The sequence below is a fragment of the Bufo bufo genome, chromosome 6, assembly GCF_905171765.1.
Source record: "Bufo bufo chromosome 6, aBufBuf1.1, whole genome shotgun sequence".
NCBI classification, from domain to species: Eukaryota; Metazoa; Chordata; class Amphibia; order Anura; family Bufonidae; genus Bufo; species Bufo bufo.
In genome coordinates, this window is record NC_053394.1 from 437,088,398 (window position 1) to 437,107,094 (window position 18,697).

The window sequence follows — 18,697 nt, forward strand, 5'->3', positions numbered from 1 at the left end:
ATATGCTGCAGATTATTACACCACTGACCTCTAGAGATCTGCAGAACATCGCTCTGTCCTCTCCACCTCCTGACAGATACATAGTGATATATCCTGCAGAGTATTACACCACTGACCTCTAGAGATCTGCAGAACATCGCTCTGTCCTCTCTACCTCCTGACAGATACATAGTGATATATGCTGCAGATTATTACACCACTGACCTCTAGAGATCTGCAGAACATTGCTCTGTCCTCTCCACCTCCTGACAGATACATAGTGATATATCCTGCAGAGTATTACACCACTGACCTCTAGAGATCTGCAGAACATCGCTCTGTCCTCTCTACCTCCTGACAGATACATAGTGATATATCCTGCAGATTATTACACCTCTGACCTCTAGAGATCTGCAGAACATCGCTCTGTCCTCTCTACCTCCTGACAGATACATAGTGATATATCCTGCAGATTATTACATCTCTGACCTCTAGAGATCTGCAGAACATCGCTCTGTCCTCTCTACCTCCTGACAGATACATAGTGATATATCCTGCAGAGTATTACACCACTGACCTCTAGAGATCTGCAGAACATCGCTCTGTCCTCTCCACCTCCTGACAGATACATAGTGATATATCCTGCAGAGTATTACACCACTGACGTCTCCAGATCTGCAGAACATCGCTCTGTCCTCTCTACCTCCTGACAGATACATAGTGATATATGCTGCAGATTATTACACCACTGACCTCTAGAGATCTGCAGAACATCGCTCTGTCCTCTCCACCTCCTGACAGATACATAGTGATATATCCTGCAGAGTATTACACCACTGACCTCTAGAGATCTGCAGAACATCGCTCTGTCCTCTCTACCTCCTGACAGATACATAGTGATATATGCTGCAGATTATTACACCACTGACCTCTAGAGATCTGCAGAACATTGCTCTGTCCTCTCCACCTCCTGACAGATACATAGTGATATATCCTGCAGAGTATTACACCACTGACCTCTAGAGATCTGCAGAACATCGCTCTGTCCTCTCCACCTCCTGACAGATACATAGTGATATATCCTGCAGAGTATTACACCACTGACGTCTCCAGATCTGCAGAACATCGCTCTGTCCTCTCTACCTCCTGACAGATACATAGTGATATATGCTGCAGATTATTACACCACTGACCTCTAGAGATCTGCAGAACATCGCTCTGTCCTCTCCACCTCCTGACAGATACATAGTGATATATCCTGCAGAGTATTACACCACTGACGTCTCCAGATCTGCAGAACATCGCTCTGTCCTCTCCACCTCCTGACAGATACATAGTGATATATGCTGCAGATTATTACACCACTGACCTCTAGAGATCTGCAGAACATCGCTCTGTCCTCTCTACCTCCTGACAGATACATAGTGATATATGCTGCAGATTATTACACCACTGACCTCTAGAGATCTGCAGAACATTGCTCTGTCCTCTCCACCTCCTGACAGATACATAGTGATATATCCTGCAGAGTATTACACCACTGACCTCCAGAGATCTGCAGAACATCGCTCTGTCCTCTCTACCTCCTGACAGATACATAGTGATATATCCTGCAGAGTATTACACCACTGACCTCTAGAGATCTGCAGAACATCGCTCTGTCCTCTCCACCTCCTGACAGATACATAGTGATATATCCTGCAGAGTATTACACCACTGACGTCTCCAGATCTGCAGAACATCGCTCTTTCCTCTCTACCTCCTGACAGACACATAGTGATATATGCTGCAGATTATTACACCACTGACCTCTAGAGATCTGCAGAACATCACTCAGCATTGGTATGATATGTATTTTGTGGGGGGTGTCACAGGGTATATCTGAGGGGGGGTCAGTTAGATGGCGCTGTGTATGATGATTTGCGTCACGTGGCTCCTCCCCCTCGTGGTTATCAGCGCAGTCAGTCTCCAGTTTCCATTGATGACGTGGCGTCTTATCTCGCCGCTGCTGATTTAGATTTTTGCGTGAAGTTTCCTGCTAATCCGCCATGTTGACCTGTTGCTTGATTACGAGGAGGTCACTGCGCAGGATCCTTCCCTGAAGACATGGCCGCCGTCCTGGTGATGCGCCGCGGCTGCTCCTCATACCTGTCCCCCTCCCATGTGAAGCCTGTCAGTGCCTGCTGCATCACAGGGACGTCTCCATCCATTGGACCTGCGGGAATAGCGCCTCGGCCCGGATCATTTCCATACCCTTCCCCGTGATACGCCTCCTTAAAGCGCCCCCCCGCCTCCCCGTGAAGCCTCGCACTCTCTGTTCCAAGATTCTGCCATCGAATCCAAAACGCGTCGGGCAGCTGCGTCCCACATTTGGCTTCTCCTTTCCGTTTTGCGTCGCCCCTGTAGATGGAGGGACGACATGGAGCTGACCCCCCCCCCCCCCCCCCTCTTCCTTTTTTTTTTTTTATATTTGTCCCTAAAATCCACCAAAACTGAAGAGAAGTGTAAGTGACTGTTGGCGGCAGCTGCGCGGCGCGGGGAGAGCGGCTTCCTGCAGACTCTGCTTCAAAGGCGGCCTGCATGCTTGTAGAGCGCCCGCCAGGTAGGGTGCCGCTCCAGCCCGTCTGGGAGGATTAGTATCAAAGAGTGGAATGGCCCAGGCCACCGTCTCAGCCCCGCCGAGGTCACAGCAACACGGCAGCTGTCCCCCACCATCCCGAGCATCCCATTATGTGACGAGGGGGGGTGACAACAGCATAAAGACCCTTTAAATCAGTGTAGTATCTGCCCTGCCAAGTGTACTGTGGAAAGTTCCCGGAACGCCCGGATCCGGATCCCACAGCCTTTTACCCTAAAATGTGGGGTTCTGCGATGCCTCTCTGTGCGCCCGCGGAATTATTTTTGAGGGGCAAGTGGAAAGGGGGCAGCGGGTGGGGGGTGGCAGAGAGGAGTTGTCATGGTGACAAGGATGTTCCAGTGATGAGCCATCCTCTCTGTTGTCCAATCAGATGGTGGAACTGAAGCTGGAGCATGAACAGGAGAAGAGCCACCTTCACCAGCAGCACAGCGCCGAGAGGGACCGCCTCGTCAAGGACCACGAGCAGGAGATCCATCGGCTGGAGGGCCAGCTGCACAACGCCATGTCCGAACACGAGAAGAAGATGCAAGCATGGAGGGAGCGAGACGCACAGGTAATCCTCCCCCCAGCATCCGCACTGCAGGGTGTGCCGCCGCTCCAGGCTCCGGCGCCATGTCTGGCTTCCCGGGGTGCAGGTTAATAGTCTTCTGGTCCCGTATTCTGCCGCACCGCAGGTGTCTCGATGATGAGCTTGATGTTCGGCGTGATGTATTATAACGCGCTGCCTCTTCCCTCTACAGTCTCCCACCTCGCCCCGTCCTGGCACCTGCAGATACAGGAGCGCGGTACACGGTCTGTGTGGGCGCATTGTCCCTGCTGGCTGCCCTCTTGTATTATGGTAATATTACACGGATTGCACCATCCAGACCGCTCCCCTCCCGATATCCATCTGTGCCAGCCCTGTTGGAAGCCAGTTTGCTCAGCTACCCCCGGCTGTGGTCTCATTTGATGTTTCTGAAGTGCAAACGAAACGCGCTGTCAGCTAGGACAATGGCCGTCACAGCCGATACCTACCATATGTTTGCTGTGAGGCCTGTACATGTTGCGATGTCTTATTAATGCGCACAGCTCTCGATTTTTAGCGAAAGGTGGTTGTAATAACATTGACGAGGCTGAATGTTCCGTCCCGTCTTCTCCATATGGTTGTTACCGGTGATCGAACCCCTGGGTAGGTCCTCCTGAAATAGGCGACAAGTCCCCCTGTGCAGTGTAGTTAGTATGGAGGTGGATCTGCTGCATGATTAGGTCTAGGATAAGATGGCGACATGAAGTGTGACGTTCCTTCTAGTCTAGACTGTAAAGTCCTCCATCTTTATCTGGAACTGATATCCACGTTGGTTTTCCATATACATGTGGCCTCCACAGATCTGCGCCTCTACCTCCTCATACTGGCAGTGTATCCGCTGAGACCGTCCTCTAGTGGACCTGTTCAGGATAAGATGGCGGCATGAAGTGTGATATTCCTTCTAGTCTAGACTGTAAAGTCCTCCATCTTTATCTGGAACTGATATCCACGTTGGTTTTCCTTATACGTGCGGCCTCCACAGATCTGCGCCTCTACCTCCTCATACTGGCAGTGTATCCGCTGAGAGCATCCTCTCGTGGACCTTTTCAGGATAAGATGGTGACGTGACGTTCCTTCTAGTTTAGACTCCACCATCTTTATCCGGAACTGATATTCACGTTGGTTTTCCATATACATGTGGCCTCCACAGATCTGCGCCTCTACCTCCTCATACTGGCAGTGTATCCGCTGAGACCGTCCTCTAGTGGACCTGTTCAGGATAAGATGGCGGCATGAAGTGTGATATTCCTTCTAGTCTAGACTGTACAGTCCTCCATCTTTATCTGGAACTGATATCCACGTTGGTTTTCCTTATACGTGCGGCCTCCACAGATCTGCGCCTCTACCTCCTCATACTGGCAGTGTATCCGCTGAGAGCATCCTCTCGTGGACCTTTTCAGGATAAGATGGTGACGTGACGTTCCTTCTAGTTTAGACTCCACCATCTTTATCCGGAACTGATATTCACGTTGGTTTTCCATATACATGTGGCCTCCACAGATCTGCGCCTCTACCTCCTCATACTGGCAGTGTATCCGCTGAGACCGTCCTCTAGTGGACCTGTTCAGGATAAGATGGCGGCATGAAGTGTGATATTCCTTCTAGTCTAGACTGTACAGTCCTCCATCTTTATCTGGAACTGATATCCACGTTGGTTTTCCTTATACGTGCGGCCTCCACAGATCTGCGCCTCTACCTCCTCATACTGGCAGTGTATCCGCTGAGAGCATCCTCTCGTGGACCTTTTCAGGATAAGATGGTGACGTGACGTTCCTTCTAGTTTAGACTCCACCATCTTTATCCGGAACTGATATTCACGTTGGTTTTCCGTGTACATGCCTCCTCAGATCTGCGCCTCTAACTCCTCATACTAGCAGCGGGCAAATCTACTGGGATCATCTTCTCGTGGACCTGTTCAGGATAAGATAGTGGTGTGATGTTCCTTCTAGTCTACACTGTACAGTCCTCCATCTTTATCTGGAACTGATATATGCATTGGTTTTCCTTATACGTGCGGCCTCCACAGATCTGCTCCTCTACCTCCTCATACTGGCAGCACATCCGCTGAGACCGCCCCCCATGGACCTCTTCAGGATAAGATAGACGCATGAAGCGTGACGTTCCTTCTAGTCTAGACTGTAAAGTCCTCCATCTTTATCTGGAACTGATATAGGCGTTGGTTTTCCCTACGTGCGGCCTCCTCAGATCTGCGTCTCTACCTCCTCATACTGGCAGCAAATCTACTGAGACCGTCCTCTCATGGACCTGTTCAGGATAAGATGGAGGTGTGATGTTCCTTCTAGTCTACACTGTACAGTCCTCCATCTTTATCTGGAACTGATATATGCATTGGTTTTCCTTATACGTGCGGCCTCCACAGATCTGCTCCTCTACCTCCTCATACTGGCAGCACATCCGCTGAGACCGCCCCCCATGGACCTCTTCAGGATAAGATAGACGCATGAAGCGTGACGTTCCTTCTAGTCTAGACTGTAAAGTCCTCCATCTTTATCTGGAACTGATATAGGCGTTGGTTTTCCCTACGTGCGGCCTCCTCAGATCTGCGTCTCTACCTCCTCATACTGGCAACAAATCTACTGAGATCTTCCTCTCATGGACCTGTTCAGGATAAGATGGAGGTGTGATGTTCCTTCTAGTCTAGACTGTAAAATCCTCCATCTTTATCTAGAACTGATATATGCGTCTATCTTCGCTATGTTCTGCGTCCACAGATATGCTCCTCTACTGCCTCATACTGGCAGCCCATCTACTGAGATCCTCTTGTGGACCTGTTTAGGATAAGATGGTGGTGTGACGCTCCTTCTAGTCAAGATGACATACAGTGCTCCATCTTTATCTGGAACTGATATATGCGTTGGTTTTCCCTATACGTGTGGCCTCCTCAGATCTGTGCTTCTACCTCCTAATACTGGCAGCGAATCTACTGAGATCATCTTCTTGTGGACCTCTTCAGGATAAGATTGTGACGTGGCGTGACTTTCCTTCTAGTCTACACTGTAAAGTCCTCCATCTTTATCCGGAACTGATATACATGTTGGTTTTCCCTATACATGCCTCCTCAGATCTGCGCCTCTACCTCCTCATACTGGCAGCGAGCTAATCTACTGGGATCATCCTCTCGTGGACCTGTTTAGGATAAGATGGTGGTGTGACGCTCCTTCTAGTCAAGATGACATACAGTCCTCCATCTTTATCTGGAACTGATATACAGTCGGGTCCATAAATATTGGGACATGGACACAATTCTAACATTTCTGGCTCTATACACCACCACAATTGATTTGAAATGAAACAAACAAGATGTGCTTTTACCTGCAGACCGTCAGCTTTAATTTGAGGTATTTACATCCAAATCAGGTGAACGGCGCAGGAATTACAACAGTTTGAATATGTGCCTCCCACTTGTTAAGGGACCAAAAGTAATGGGACAATTGTCTTCTCAGCTGTTCCATGGCCAGGTGTGTGTTATTCCCTCATTATCCCAATTACAATGAGCAGATAAAAGGTCCAGAGGTCATTTCCAGTCTGCTATTTGCATTTGGAATCTGTTGCTGTCAACTCTCAAGATGAGATCCAAAGAGCTGTCACTATCGGTGAAGCCATCATTAGGCTGAAAAAACACAACAAACCCATCAGAGAGATAGCAAAAACATCAGGCGCGGCCAAAACAACTGTTTGGAACCTTCTTAAAAAGAAGGAACGCACCGGTGAGCTCAGCAACACCAAAAGACCTGGAAGACCACGGAAAACAACTGTGGTGGATGACTGAAGAATTCTTTCTCTGGTGAAGAAAACACCCTTGACACCAGTTGGCCAGATCAAGAACACTCTCCAGGAGGTAGGTGTATGTGTGTCAAAGTCAACAATCAGGAGAAGACTTCACCAGAGTGAATACAGAGGGTTCACCACAAGATGTAAACCATTGGTGAGCCTCAAAAACAGGAAGACCAGATTAGAGTTTGCCAAACAACATCTAAAAAAGCCTTCACAGTTCTGGAACAACATCCTATGGACAGATGAGACCAAGATCAACTTGTACCAGAGTGATGGGAAGAGAAGAGTATGGAGAAGGAAAGGAACTGCTCATGATCCTAAGCATACCACCTCATCAGTGAAGCATGGTGGTGGTAGTGTCATGGCGTGGGCATGTATGGCTGCCAATGGAACTGCTTCTCTTGTATTTATTGATGATGTGACTGCTGACAAAAGCACAAGGATGAATTCTGAAGTGTTTCGGGCAATATTATCTGCTCATTCAGCCAAATGCTTCAGAACTCATTGGACGGCGCTTCACAGTGCAGATGGACAATGACCCAAAGCATACTGCAAAAGCAACCAAAGAGGTTTTTAAGGGAAAGAAGTGGAATGTTCTGCAATGGCCGAGTCAATCACCGGACCTGAATCCGATTGAGCATTTCACTTGCTGAAGACAAAACTGAAGGGAAAATGCCCCAAGAACAAGCAGGAGCTGAAGACAGTGGCAGTAGAGGCCTGGCAGAGCATCACCAGGGATGAAACCCAGCGTCTGGTGATGTCTATGCGCTCCAGACTTCAGGCTGTAATTGACTGCAAAGGATTTGCTACCAAGTATTAAAAAGTGAAAGTTTGATTATTATTCTGTCCCATTACCTTTGGTCCCTTAACAAGTAGGAGGCACATATGGAAACTGTTGTAATTCCTGCACCGTTCACCTGATTTGGATGTAAATCCCCTCAGATTACAGCTGACAGTCTGCAGGTAAAGCACATCTTGTTCGTTTCATTTCAAATCCATTGTGGTGGTGTATAGAACCAAAAATGTTACAATTGGGTCGATGTCCCAATATTTATGGACCTGACTGTATGCGTTGGTTTTCCCTATACGTGCGGCCTCCACAGATCTGCTCTTCTACCTCCTCATACTGGCAGCGCATCCACTCAGACCGCCCCCCATGGACCTCTTCAGGATAAGATAGAGGCATGAAGTGTGATGTTCCTTCTAGTTTAGATTGTACAGTCATCCATCTTTATCTGGAACTGATATAGGCGTTGGTTTTCCCTATACGTGTGGCCTCCTCAGATCTGCTCTTCTACCTCCTCATACTGGCAGTACATCCTCTGAGACCGTCCTCTCGTGGACCTGTTCAGAATAAGATGGTGGTGTGACGTTCCTTCTAGTCTAGACTGTAAAGTCCTCCATCTTTATCTGTAACTGATATATGCATTGGTTTTCCCTATACGTGTGGCCTCCTCGAATCTGTGCTTCTACCTCCTCATACTGGCAGCAAATCTACTGAGATCATCTTCTCGTGGACCTCTTTAGGATAAGATGGTGACGTGACGTTCCTTCTAGTCTAGATTGTAAAGTCCTCCATCTTTATCCGGAACTGATATACATGTTGGTTTTCCCTATACGTGTGGTGTCCTCAGATCTGCGCCTTTACCTCCTCATACTGGCAGTGAGCTAATCTACTAGGATCATACTATCGTGGACCTGTTTAGGATAAGATAGTGGTGTGACGTTCCTTCTAGTCTAGATGACATACAGTCCTCTATCTTTATCTGGAACTGATAAATGCGTATGCTTTCCCTATACGTGTGGCCTCCTCAGATCTGCGCCTCTACCTCCTCATACTGGCAGCGAATCTACTAAGATCATCTTCTCGTGGACCTGTTCAGGATAAGATGGTGGTGTGACGTTCCTTCTAGTCTAGACTGTAAAGTCCTCCATCTTTATCTGTAACTGATATATGCATTGGTTTTCCCTATACGTGTGGCCTCCTCGAATCTGTGCTTCTACCTCCTCATACTGGCAGCAAATCTACTGAGATCATCTTCTCGTGGACCTCTTTAGGATAAGATAGTGACGTGACGTTCCTTCTAGTCTAGATTGTAAAGTCCTCCATCTTTATCCGGAACTGATATACATGTTGGTTTTCCCTATACGTGTGGTGTCCTCAGATCTGCGCCTTTACCTCCTCATACTGGCAGTGAGCTAATCTACTAGGATCATACTATCGTGGACCTGTTTAGGATAAGATAGTGGTGTGACGTTCCTTCTAGTCTAGATGACATACAGTCCTCTATCTTTATCTGGAACTGATAAATGCGTATGTTTTCCCTATACGTGTGCCCTCCTAAGATCTGCGCCTCTACCTCCTCATACTGGCAGCGAATCTACTAAGATCATCTTCTCGTGGACCTGTTCAGGATAAGATGGTGGTGTGATGTTCCTTTTAGTCTAGACTGTACAGTCCTCCATCTTTATCTGGAACTGATATAGGCGTTGGTTTTCCATATACATGTGGCCTCCACAGATCTGCGCCTCTACCTCCTTATATTCGCAGTACATTCTCTGAGATCGGCCTCTCGTGAACCTGTTCAGAATAAGATGGTGGTGTGACGTTCCTTCTAGTCTAGACTGTACAGTCCTCCATCTTTATCTGGAACTGAACTTCGCTGAGACCGCCCCCCGCGGACCTGTAGTTGTTCTCTGAGGTCCTTGATGTCCAGATGTGCAGTTCTTTGCACCTGTAATTTGTCCGTATTGAACCCTGTTCTGCTCTTTAGATATCTCCAAGGAAGATGTTTAGATGGGTTGTCCAGAATTAGAAAAACATGGCTGCTTCCTTCCAGGAACAGCGCCACACCTGGCCGTGGGTTGCATCACAGCCCAGCTTCATTGAAGTGATTGGCGCTGAGCTGCAGTGTGACTAACAACCCCTGTTAGTCTTCAGAAGTCGACTGGGAAATTAAAGTGTCCCTGGAAAAAAAAACTAAAAAGTGGCCTTATCTTGTAGGCGGGTCCAAATTGACAGAAGGCGAGACACCAGAAGTAGGCGGGGCCAACAATACCATAGAGCAAAACCAAGTACCACAGTGCAGCACAGTATACTGCCCCAGCAGAACCAGATACCACAGTGCAGCACAATATACCGCCCCAGCAGAACCAGATACCACAGTGCAGCACAATATACTGCCCCAGCAGAACCAGATACCACAGTGCAGCACAATATACTGCCCCAGCAGAACCAGATACTACAGTGCAGCACAATATACCGCCCCAGCAGAACCAGATACCACAGTGCAGCACAATATACTGCCCCAGCAGAACCAGATACCACAGTGCAGCACAATATACTGCCCCAGCAGAACCAGATACCACAGTGCAGCATAATATACCGCCCCAGCAGAACCAGATACCACAGTGCAGCACAATATACTGCCCCAGCAGAACCAGATACCACAGTGCAGCACAATATACCGCCCCAGCAGAACCAGATACCACAGTGCAGCATAATATACCGCCCCAGCAGAACCAGATACCACAGTGCAGCACAATATACTGCCCCAGCAGAACCAGATACCACAGTGCAGCACAATATACCGCCCCAGCAGAACCAGATACCACAGTGCAGCACAATATACTGCCCCAGCAGAACCAGATACCACAGTGCAGCACAATATACTGCCCCAGCAGAACCAGATACCACAGTGCAGTACAATATACTGCCCCAGCAGAACCAGATACCACAGTGCAGCACAGTATACCGCCCCAGCAGAACCAGACACCACAGTGCAGCACAATATACCGCTCCAGCAGAACCAGATACCACAGTGCAGCACAATATACTGCCCCAGCAGAACCAGATACCACAGTGCAGCACAATATACCACCCCAGCAGAACCAGATACCACAGTGCAGCACAATATACCGCCCCAGCAGAACCAGATACCACAGTGCAGCACAATATACTGCCCCAGCAGAACCAGATACCACAGTGCAGCACAATATACTGCCCCAGCAGAACCAGATACCACAGTGCAGCACAATATACTGCCCCAGCAGAACCAGATACCACAGTGCAGCACAATATACCGCTCCAGCAGAACCAGATACCACAGTGCAGCACAATATACCGCCCCAGCAGAACCAGATACCACAGTGCAGCACTATATACTGCCCCAGCAGAACCAGATACCACAGTGCAGCACAATATACCGCCCCAGCAGAACCAGATACCACAGTGCAGCACAATATACCGCCCCAGCAGAACCAGATACCACAGTGCAGAACAATATACCGCCCCAGCAGAACCAGACACCACAGTGCAGCACAATATACCGCCCCAGAATTGGGGTCTTTCTAGTGATTGGATGTTGGTCATTGAGCTTCCCATATGATGAATCACGTGGCCTTTTGTAATGAAGGGATTGTGGGTTGCTGCATACCATGCTTCTTCCACCTCACACATGAAGATAAAAGGCTCGGAGCAGAATCTCTCAGTACTGTGATGTTAGGGCCTATGCCGCCATATAAGAGGTGTTACTTGGAAGTGCTGCTTCCTCACTAATGAGCTTCCGTCTCTCATCATCCTTTTGGTCATGAAAACCTGCAGAATGTGTTTCATTATTTGGGGTTTTTACCTATTAAACTGATAGAAGACGCTTCTCTCCATCCCTTCTGCGCGCCACCACCAGCTTTAATTTGCCTTGACTGTAAGTAATCAAACAAAGATTTTGAAATCTGCTAAGGTTGTTAAATTGCTGAAAACTGAAGTAAATTAGGCCCTGCGGTAATTGGAAGGTCATTGTATCCTAATTACAGAGATGGTGTGAAAAGAGGCGGCTCATCGGAAGTTTTAAAAAGTTTACAGACTGGCTCCGCAATTATGGAAGGATTGACCAGTGTCGCAGAACATGGATGGAGGGGGTTGTCATAATGAAAGTTCTGAATATTTATTAACACTCTAGTGGTGGCCTTGTCTTGGTATCTATTGGCTGGTGGCGGTTTTGTCTTGGTATCTATAGGCTAGTGGTGGCCTTGTCTTGGTATCTATTGGCTGGTGGCGGTTTTGTCTTGGTATCTCTAGGCTGGTGGTGGCCTTGTCTTGGTATCTATTGGCTGGTGGCGGTTTTGTCTTGGTATCTATAGGCTAGTGGTGGCCTTGTCTTGGTATCTATTGGCTGGTGGCGGTTTTGTCTTGGTATCTATAGGCTAGTGGTGGCCTTGTCTTGGTATCTATTGGCTGGTGGCGGTTTTGTCTTGGTGTCTCTAGGTTGGTGGTGTCCTTGTCTTCGTATCTATTGGCTGGTGGCGGTTTTGTCTTGGTATCTATAGGCTAGTGGTGGCCTTGTCTTGGTATCTATTGGCTGGTGGCGGTTTTGTCTTGGTGTCTCTAGGTTGGTGGTGGCCTCGTCTTGGTTTCTCTAGGCTGGTGGGGTCTTTGTCTTGGTGTCTCTAGGTAGGGGGTGGCCTTATCTTGGTTTCTCTAGGCTGGTAGTAGCCTTAAGTTGGCATAGTAGCCTTAAGTTAAGGCTGGGGTGGTGTTTTCTTGATGTCTCTATGATGGCTTGGCCCAGTCTTAGTTTCTCATGAAGGCTGATGACTTTGCCTTGGTGCCTCTTAGCTCATAGTGGCCTTTTCTTGCTGTCTTTTTACTGGTGGTGACCTTGTCTAGGTGTGTCTATGCTATTGGTGACCTTGTCATGGTGTCTCTAGATTCTAAGGCTACTTTCACACTTGCGTTTTGTGCGGATCCGTTCAACGGATCCCTTCAGATAATACAACCGTCTGCATCCGTTCAGAACTGATCTGTTTGTATTATCTTTAACATAGCCAAGACGGATCCGTCTTGCACACCATTGAAAGTCAATGAAGGACGGATCAGTTTTATATTGTGCCAGATTGTGTCAGAGAAAACGTATCCGTCCCCATTGACTTACATTGTGTGCCCGGACGGATCCGTTTAGCTCAGTTTCATCAGACGGACACCAAAACGCTGCAAGCAGCGTTTTGATGTCCGTCTCCAAAGCGGAATGGAGACTGAACTGATGCATTCTGAGCGGATCCAAGAATGCATTAGAATGCAAACTGATCAGTTTTGGACCGCTTGTGAGAGCCCTGAATGGATCTCTCAAACGGAAAGCCAAAACGCGAGTGTCTAAGTAGACTTAGTGACCTTGTCTTGGTGTCATTAGGCTGTCTTTGTCTATCTAGGCTGGTGCTGGCTTTGCCTTTTTCAGTCTAGGCTGGTGGTGGCCTTATCTTGTTGTCTGTTCGTTGGTGGTGGCCTTATCTTGGTGTCTCTAGGCTTATAGTGGTCTTTTCTCGGTTCCATTAGGCTGCCAGTGGCCTTATCTTGGTGTCCTTGTCTTAGTGCATCTCGGCTGGTTGTGCACTTGTCTTTGTTTTCTATGGCCTAGTACTCACTTTGTCTTGGTGTCTCTAGCTTGTTGATGGCATTTTCTTTGTGTCTCTAGGCTAGTTTTGGCCTTATTTTCTATCTAGGCTGGCTGTGACCTTGTCTTGGTGTCTCTAGTCTGGTGGTCGCATTGCTTTGTTGTTTTTAGACCCGTGGTGGCCTTGTATTTTTGTCTTTAGGCTTGTGTTGGCCTTGTCTTGGTTTCTGTAAGCTGGTGGTGGCCTTGTCTTGCTGTCTACAGACAGGTGTTGGCCATGGTTTCTATAGGCTGGTGGCGGCCATGGCTTGGTGTCTCTAGGCTAGTGGGGCCTTGTCTTAGTATCTCTATGGTTATTGTGGTCTATTATTGGTGCCTTTAGGCTGCTAGTGGCCTTATCTTGGTCTCTACACTGGTGGTGTCCTTGTCTTAGCTGGTGGTGTACTTTTCCTTGTGTCTCTGGGCTGGTACTGATTTTTGTCTTGGTGTCTCTAACTTATTGTTGGCCTTGTCTTGTTGTTTCAAGGTTTGTGGTGGCCTTGTCTTGTTCTCTCTAGGTCAGTGGTGGCTTTCTCTTGTTGCCTTTAGGCTGATGTTGGCTTTGTCTTGTTTTTTCTAGGCCAGTGGTATTATTGTCTTGTTATTTCTAGGTTGGTAGTGGTCTTGTCTTGGTGTTACTAGGCTGGCATTGGCCTTGTCTTGGCCTCTGTATGCTGGTGATGGCCTCGTCTTGGTGTCTTTAGGCTGGTGGTGGCCTTGTCTTGGTGTCTCTCTAGGCTGGTGGTGACCATGTATTGGTGTCTCTAGGCTGGTGGTGACTATGTCTTGGTGCCTCTAGGCTTGTGGTGACCATGTCTTGGTGTCTATAGGCTGGTGGTGACCATGTCTTGGTGTTTGTAGGCAGGTAGTGACCTTGTCTTGTTCTGTCTAGGCTGTTGGTGGCCTTGTCTTGTTTCCCTACACGGGTGGTGGCCTTGCCTTGGTTTGTCTAAGCTGGTAGTAGCCTTGTCTTGGTTGTCTCTAGGCAAGGGTTGGTCTTTTCTCAGAATCTAGCTTCCCTATCGGTATGTCTATAGAGTGTGGGAGGAAACCCACGCAAACACGGGGAGAACATACAAACTCCATGCTGATGGTGTCCTTGGTCAGATCTGAACCTAGAACCTCAGCGTTGCAAGACACCAGTGCAAACCACCGATCCACCAACTAACCATTGAGCCACCATCTAGACTCTGTAGAGCCTTACATGCTGTATACTCCCAGCACCTATACATTATAAGTTATATTATACAGGAGGTGAGATCACTGCTCTCCAGATATCAGTTATATTATACAGGAGGTGGCATCACCGCTCTCCAGAGATCAGTAATATTATACAGGAGGTGACATCACCGCTCTCCAGAGATCAGTAATATTATACAGGAGGTGAGATCACTGCTCTCCAGATATCAGTTATATTATACAGGAGGTGGCATCACCGTTGTCCAGATATACAGGTGAAACTCGAAAAATTACAATATAGTGCAAAGTTCATTGTAATGCAACTTTAAAGGTGAAGCTAACATATGAGACTCATTACATGCAAAGCAAGATATTTCAACCCTTTATTTGTTATAAATTGGATGATTATGGCTTACAGCTTATGAAAACCCCAAAGTCACAATTTTAAGGTACCCTTTGCTCAGGTGGTATGGATTAATTAGCTGACTAGAGTGTGACACTTTGAGCCGAGAATATTCAACCTTTTCACAATATTCTAATTTTAATCTGCATTAATGCAATTCCTTTTAATTTGCATTACTAAAATAAATGGACTTTTGCAGGATATTCACATTTTTCCAGTTTCACCTGTAAAATATATTATGCAGAAGGTGACATCACCGCTCTCCAGATATCAGTTCTATTATACAGGAGGTGACATCACCACTCTCCAGATAGCAGTTATATTATACAGGAGGTGACATCACCGCTCTCCAGATATCAGTTATATTATACAGGAGGTGACATCACTGCTCTCCAGATATCAGTTATATTATACAGGAGGTGACATCACCGCTCTCCGGATATCAGTTATATTATACAGGAGGTGACATCACCGCTCTCCAGATATCAGTTATATTATACAGGAGGTGACATCACCGCTCTCCGGATATCAGTTATATTATACAGGAGGTGACATCACCGCTCTCCAGATATCAGTTATATTATACAGGAGGTGACATCACCGCTCTCCGGATATCAGTTATATTATACAGGAGGTGACATCACAGCTCTCCAGAGATCAGTTATATTATACAGGAGGTGACATCACCGCTCTCCAGATATCAGTTATATTATACAGGAGGTGACATCACCGCTCTCCAGAGATCAGTTATATTACACAGGAGGTGACATCACGCTCTCCAGATATCAGTTATATTATACAGGAGGTGACATCACCGCTCTCCAGATATCAGTTATATTATACAGGAGGTGACATCACCGCTCTCCAGATATCAGTTATATTATACAGGAGGTGACATCACCGCTCTCCAGATATCAGTTATATTATACAGGAGGTGACATCACCGCTCTCCAGATATCAGTTATATTATACAGGAGGTGACATCACCGCTCTCCAGATATCAGTTATATTATACAGGAGGTGACATCACTGCTCTCCAGATATCAGTTATATTATACAGGAGGTGACATCACCGCTCTCCAGATATCAGTTATATTATACAGGAGGTGACATCACCGCTCTCCAGATATCAGTTATATTATACAGGAGGTGACATCACCGCTCTCCGGATATCAGTTATATTATACAGGTGACATCACCGCTCTCCAGATATCAGTTATATTATACAGGAGGTGACATCACCGCTCTCCGGTTATCAGTTATATTATACAGGAGGTGACATCACCGCTCTCCAGATATCAGTTCTATTATACAGGAGGTGACATCACCGCCCTCTAGATATCAGTTATATTATACAGCAGTGACATCACCACTCTCCAGATATCAGTTATATTATACAGCAGTGACATCACCGCTCTCCAGATATCAGTTATATTATACAGGAGGTGACATCACCGCTCTCCGGATATCAGTTATATTATACAGGAGGTGACATCACCGCTCTCCAGATATCAGTTATATTATACAGGAGGTGACATCACCACTCTCCAGATATCAGTTATATTATACAGGAGGTGACATCACCGCTCTCTAGTTATAAGTAATATTACACAGGAGGTGACATCACCGCCCTCCAGAGATCAGTTATATTATACAGGAGGTGACATCACCGCTCTCTAGGTATAAGTAATATTACACAGGAGGTGACATCACCGCTCTCCAGATATCAGTTATATTATACAGGAGGTGACATCACCGCTCTCTAGGTATAAGTAATATTACACAGGAGGTGACATCACCGCTCTCCAGATATCAGTTATATTATACAGGAGGTGACATCACCGCTCTCTAGGTATAAGTAATATTACACAGGAGGTGACATCACCGCTCTCCAGATATCAGTTATATTATACAGGAGGTGACATCACCGCTCTCCAGATATCAGTTCTATTATACAGGAGGTGACATCACCACTCTCCAGAGATCAGTTATATTATACAGGAGGTGACATCACCGCTCTCCAGATATCAGTTATATTATACAGGAGGTGACATCACCGCTCTCTAGGTATAAGTAATATTACACAGGAGGTGACATCACCACTCTCCAGATATAAGATATATTATACAGGAGGTGACATCACTTAGGTCACCCCAATGTGTCCTGGGTGGATTCCCATGCTTCTGGCTCCTCTCGGTGCATGGTCTTTGTGTCTGGCTCATTGTGCGATCCCTTCCCCCGCTCTTCTTGCAATCGATAATAATTTCTTGTTATGGACCCACACACAAGCTCTAAATGGCGCTGAATACTGGAGTTTAACATCAATCCTTTACTTCAAGCGTATTTCCATCTCTCATCTTTCTGCCTTATTACAGAACAGAGGAGCCTTTGATGTACGCTCGGAGTAGAGACGCTGTCAGCCAGGAATATAAATATGCTGAAGCCTCTGTGCAAGCGCTGCCTCATCACACACACAGTCTGCACAGAGTGAGCAGTGAGAGGTCTGATACCGGACAGGAGAGACAGTGACAGGTCTGATACCGGGCAGGATGGACAGTGAGAGGTCTGATACCGGACAGGAGAGACAGTGAGAGGTCTGATACCGGACAGGAGAGACAGTGAAAGGTCTGATACCGGACAGGAGAGACAGTGACAGGTCTGATACCGGACAGGAGAGACAGTGAGAGGTCTGATACCGGACAGGAGAGACAGTGACAGGTCTGATACCGGACAGGAGAGACAGTGAAAGGTCTGATACCGGACAGGAGAGACAGTGACAGGTCTGATACCGGGCAGGATGGACAGTGAGAGGTCTGATACCGGACAGGAGAGACAGTGACAGGTCTGATACCGGACAGGAGAGACAGTGAGAGGTCTGATACCGGACAGGAGAGACAGTGACAGGTCTGATACCGGACAGGAGAGACAGTGAAAGGTCTGATACCGGACAGGAGAGAGAGTGAGAGGTCTGATACCGGACAGGAGAGACAGTGAAAGGTCTGATACCGGACAGGAGAGACAGTGAAAGGTCTGATACCGGACAGGAGAGACAGTGAAAGGTCTGATACCGGACAGGAGAGACAGTGACAGGTCTGATACCGGGCAGGATGGACAGTGAGAGGTCTGATACCGGACAGGAGAGACAGTGAGAGGTCTGATACCGGACAGGAGAGACAGTGAGAGGTCTGATACCGGGCAGGAGAGACAGTGAGAGGTCTGATACCGGACAGGAGAGACAGTGAGAGGTCTGATACCGGACAGGAGAGACAGTGAGAGGTCTGATACCGGACAGGAGAGACAGTGAAAGGTCTGATACCGGACAGGAGAGACAGTGACAGGTCTGATACCGGACAAGAGAGACAGTGAAAGGTCTGATACCGGACAGGAGAGACAGTGACAGGTCTGATACCGGACAAGAGAGACAGTGAAAGGTCTGATACCGGACAGGAGAGACAGTGACAGGTCTGATACCGGACAAGAGAGACAGTGAAAGGTCTGATACCGGACAGGAGAGACAGTGAAAGGTCTGATACCGGACAGGAGAGACAGTGAAAGGTCTGATACCGGACAGGAGAGACAGTGAAAGGTCTGATACCGGACAGGAGAGACAGTGAAAGGTCTGATACCGGACAGGAGAGACAGTGAGAGGTCTGATACCGGACAGGAGAGACAGTGAAAGGTCTGATACCGGACAGGAGAGACAGTGAGAGGTC

General features: G+C 47.5%; 1 protein-coding gene across 2 annotated transcripts in view; it reads left to right on the forward strand.

Moving 5' to 3' along the window:
- The window catches only part of CEP112 (centrosomal protein 112), a 122,634-nt gene that overhangs the window by 49,397 nt on the left and 54,540 nt on the right, over positions 1 to 18,697 (forward strand). For both annotated transcript variants that reach the window (XM_040435906.1, XM_040435907.1), the window contains exon 20: positions 2,988 to 3,170. In XM_040435906.1, coding sequence (XP_040291840.1) covers positions 2,988 to 3,170 — 183 coding nt within the window. The remainder of the gene's footprint in view (positions 1 to 2,987; positions 3,171 to 18,697) is intronic.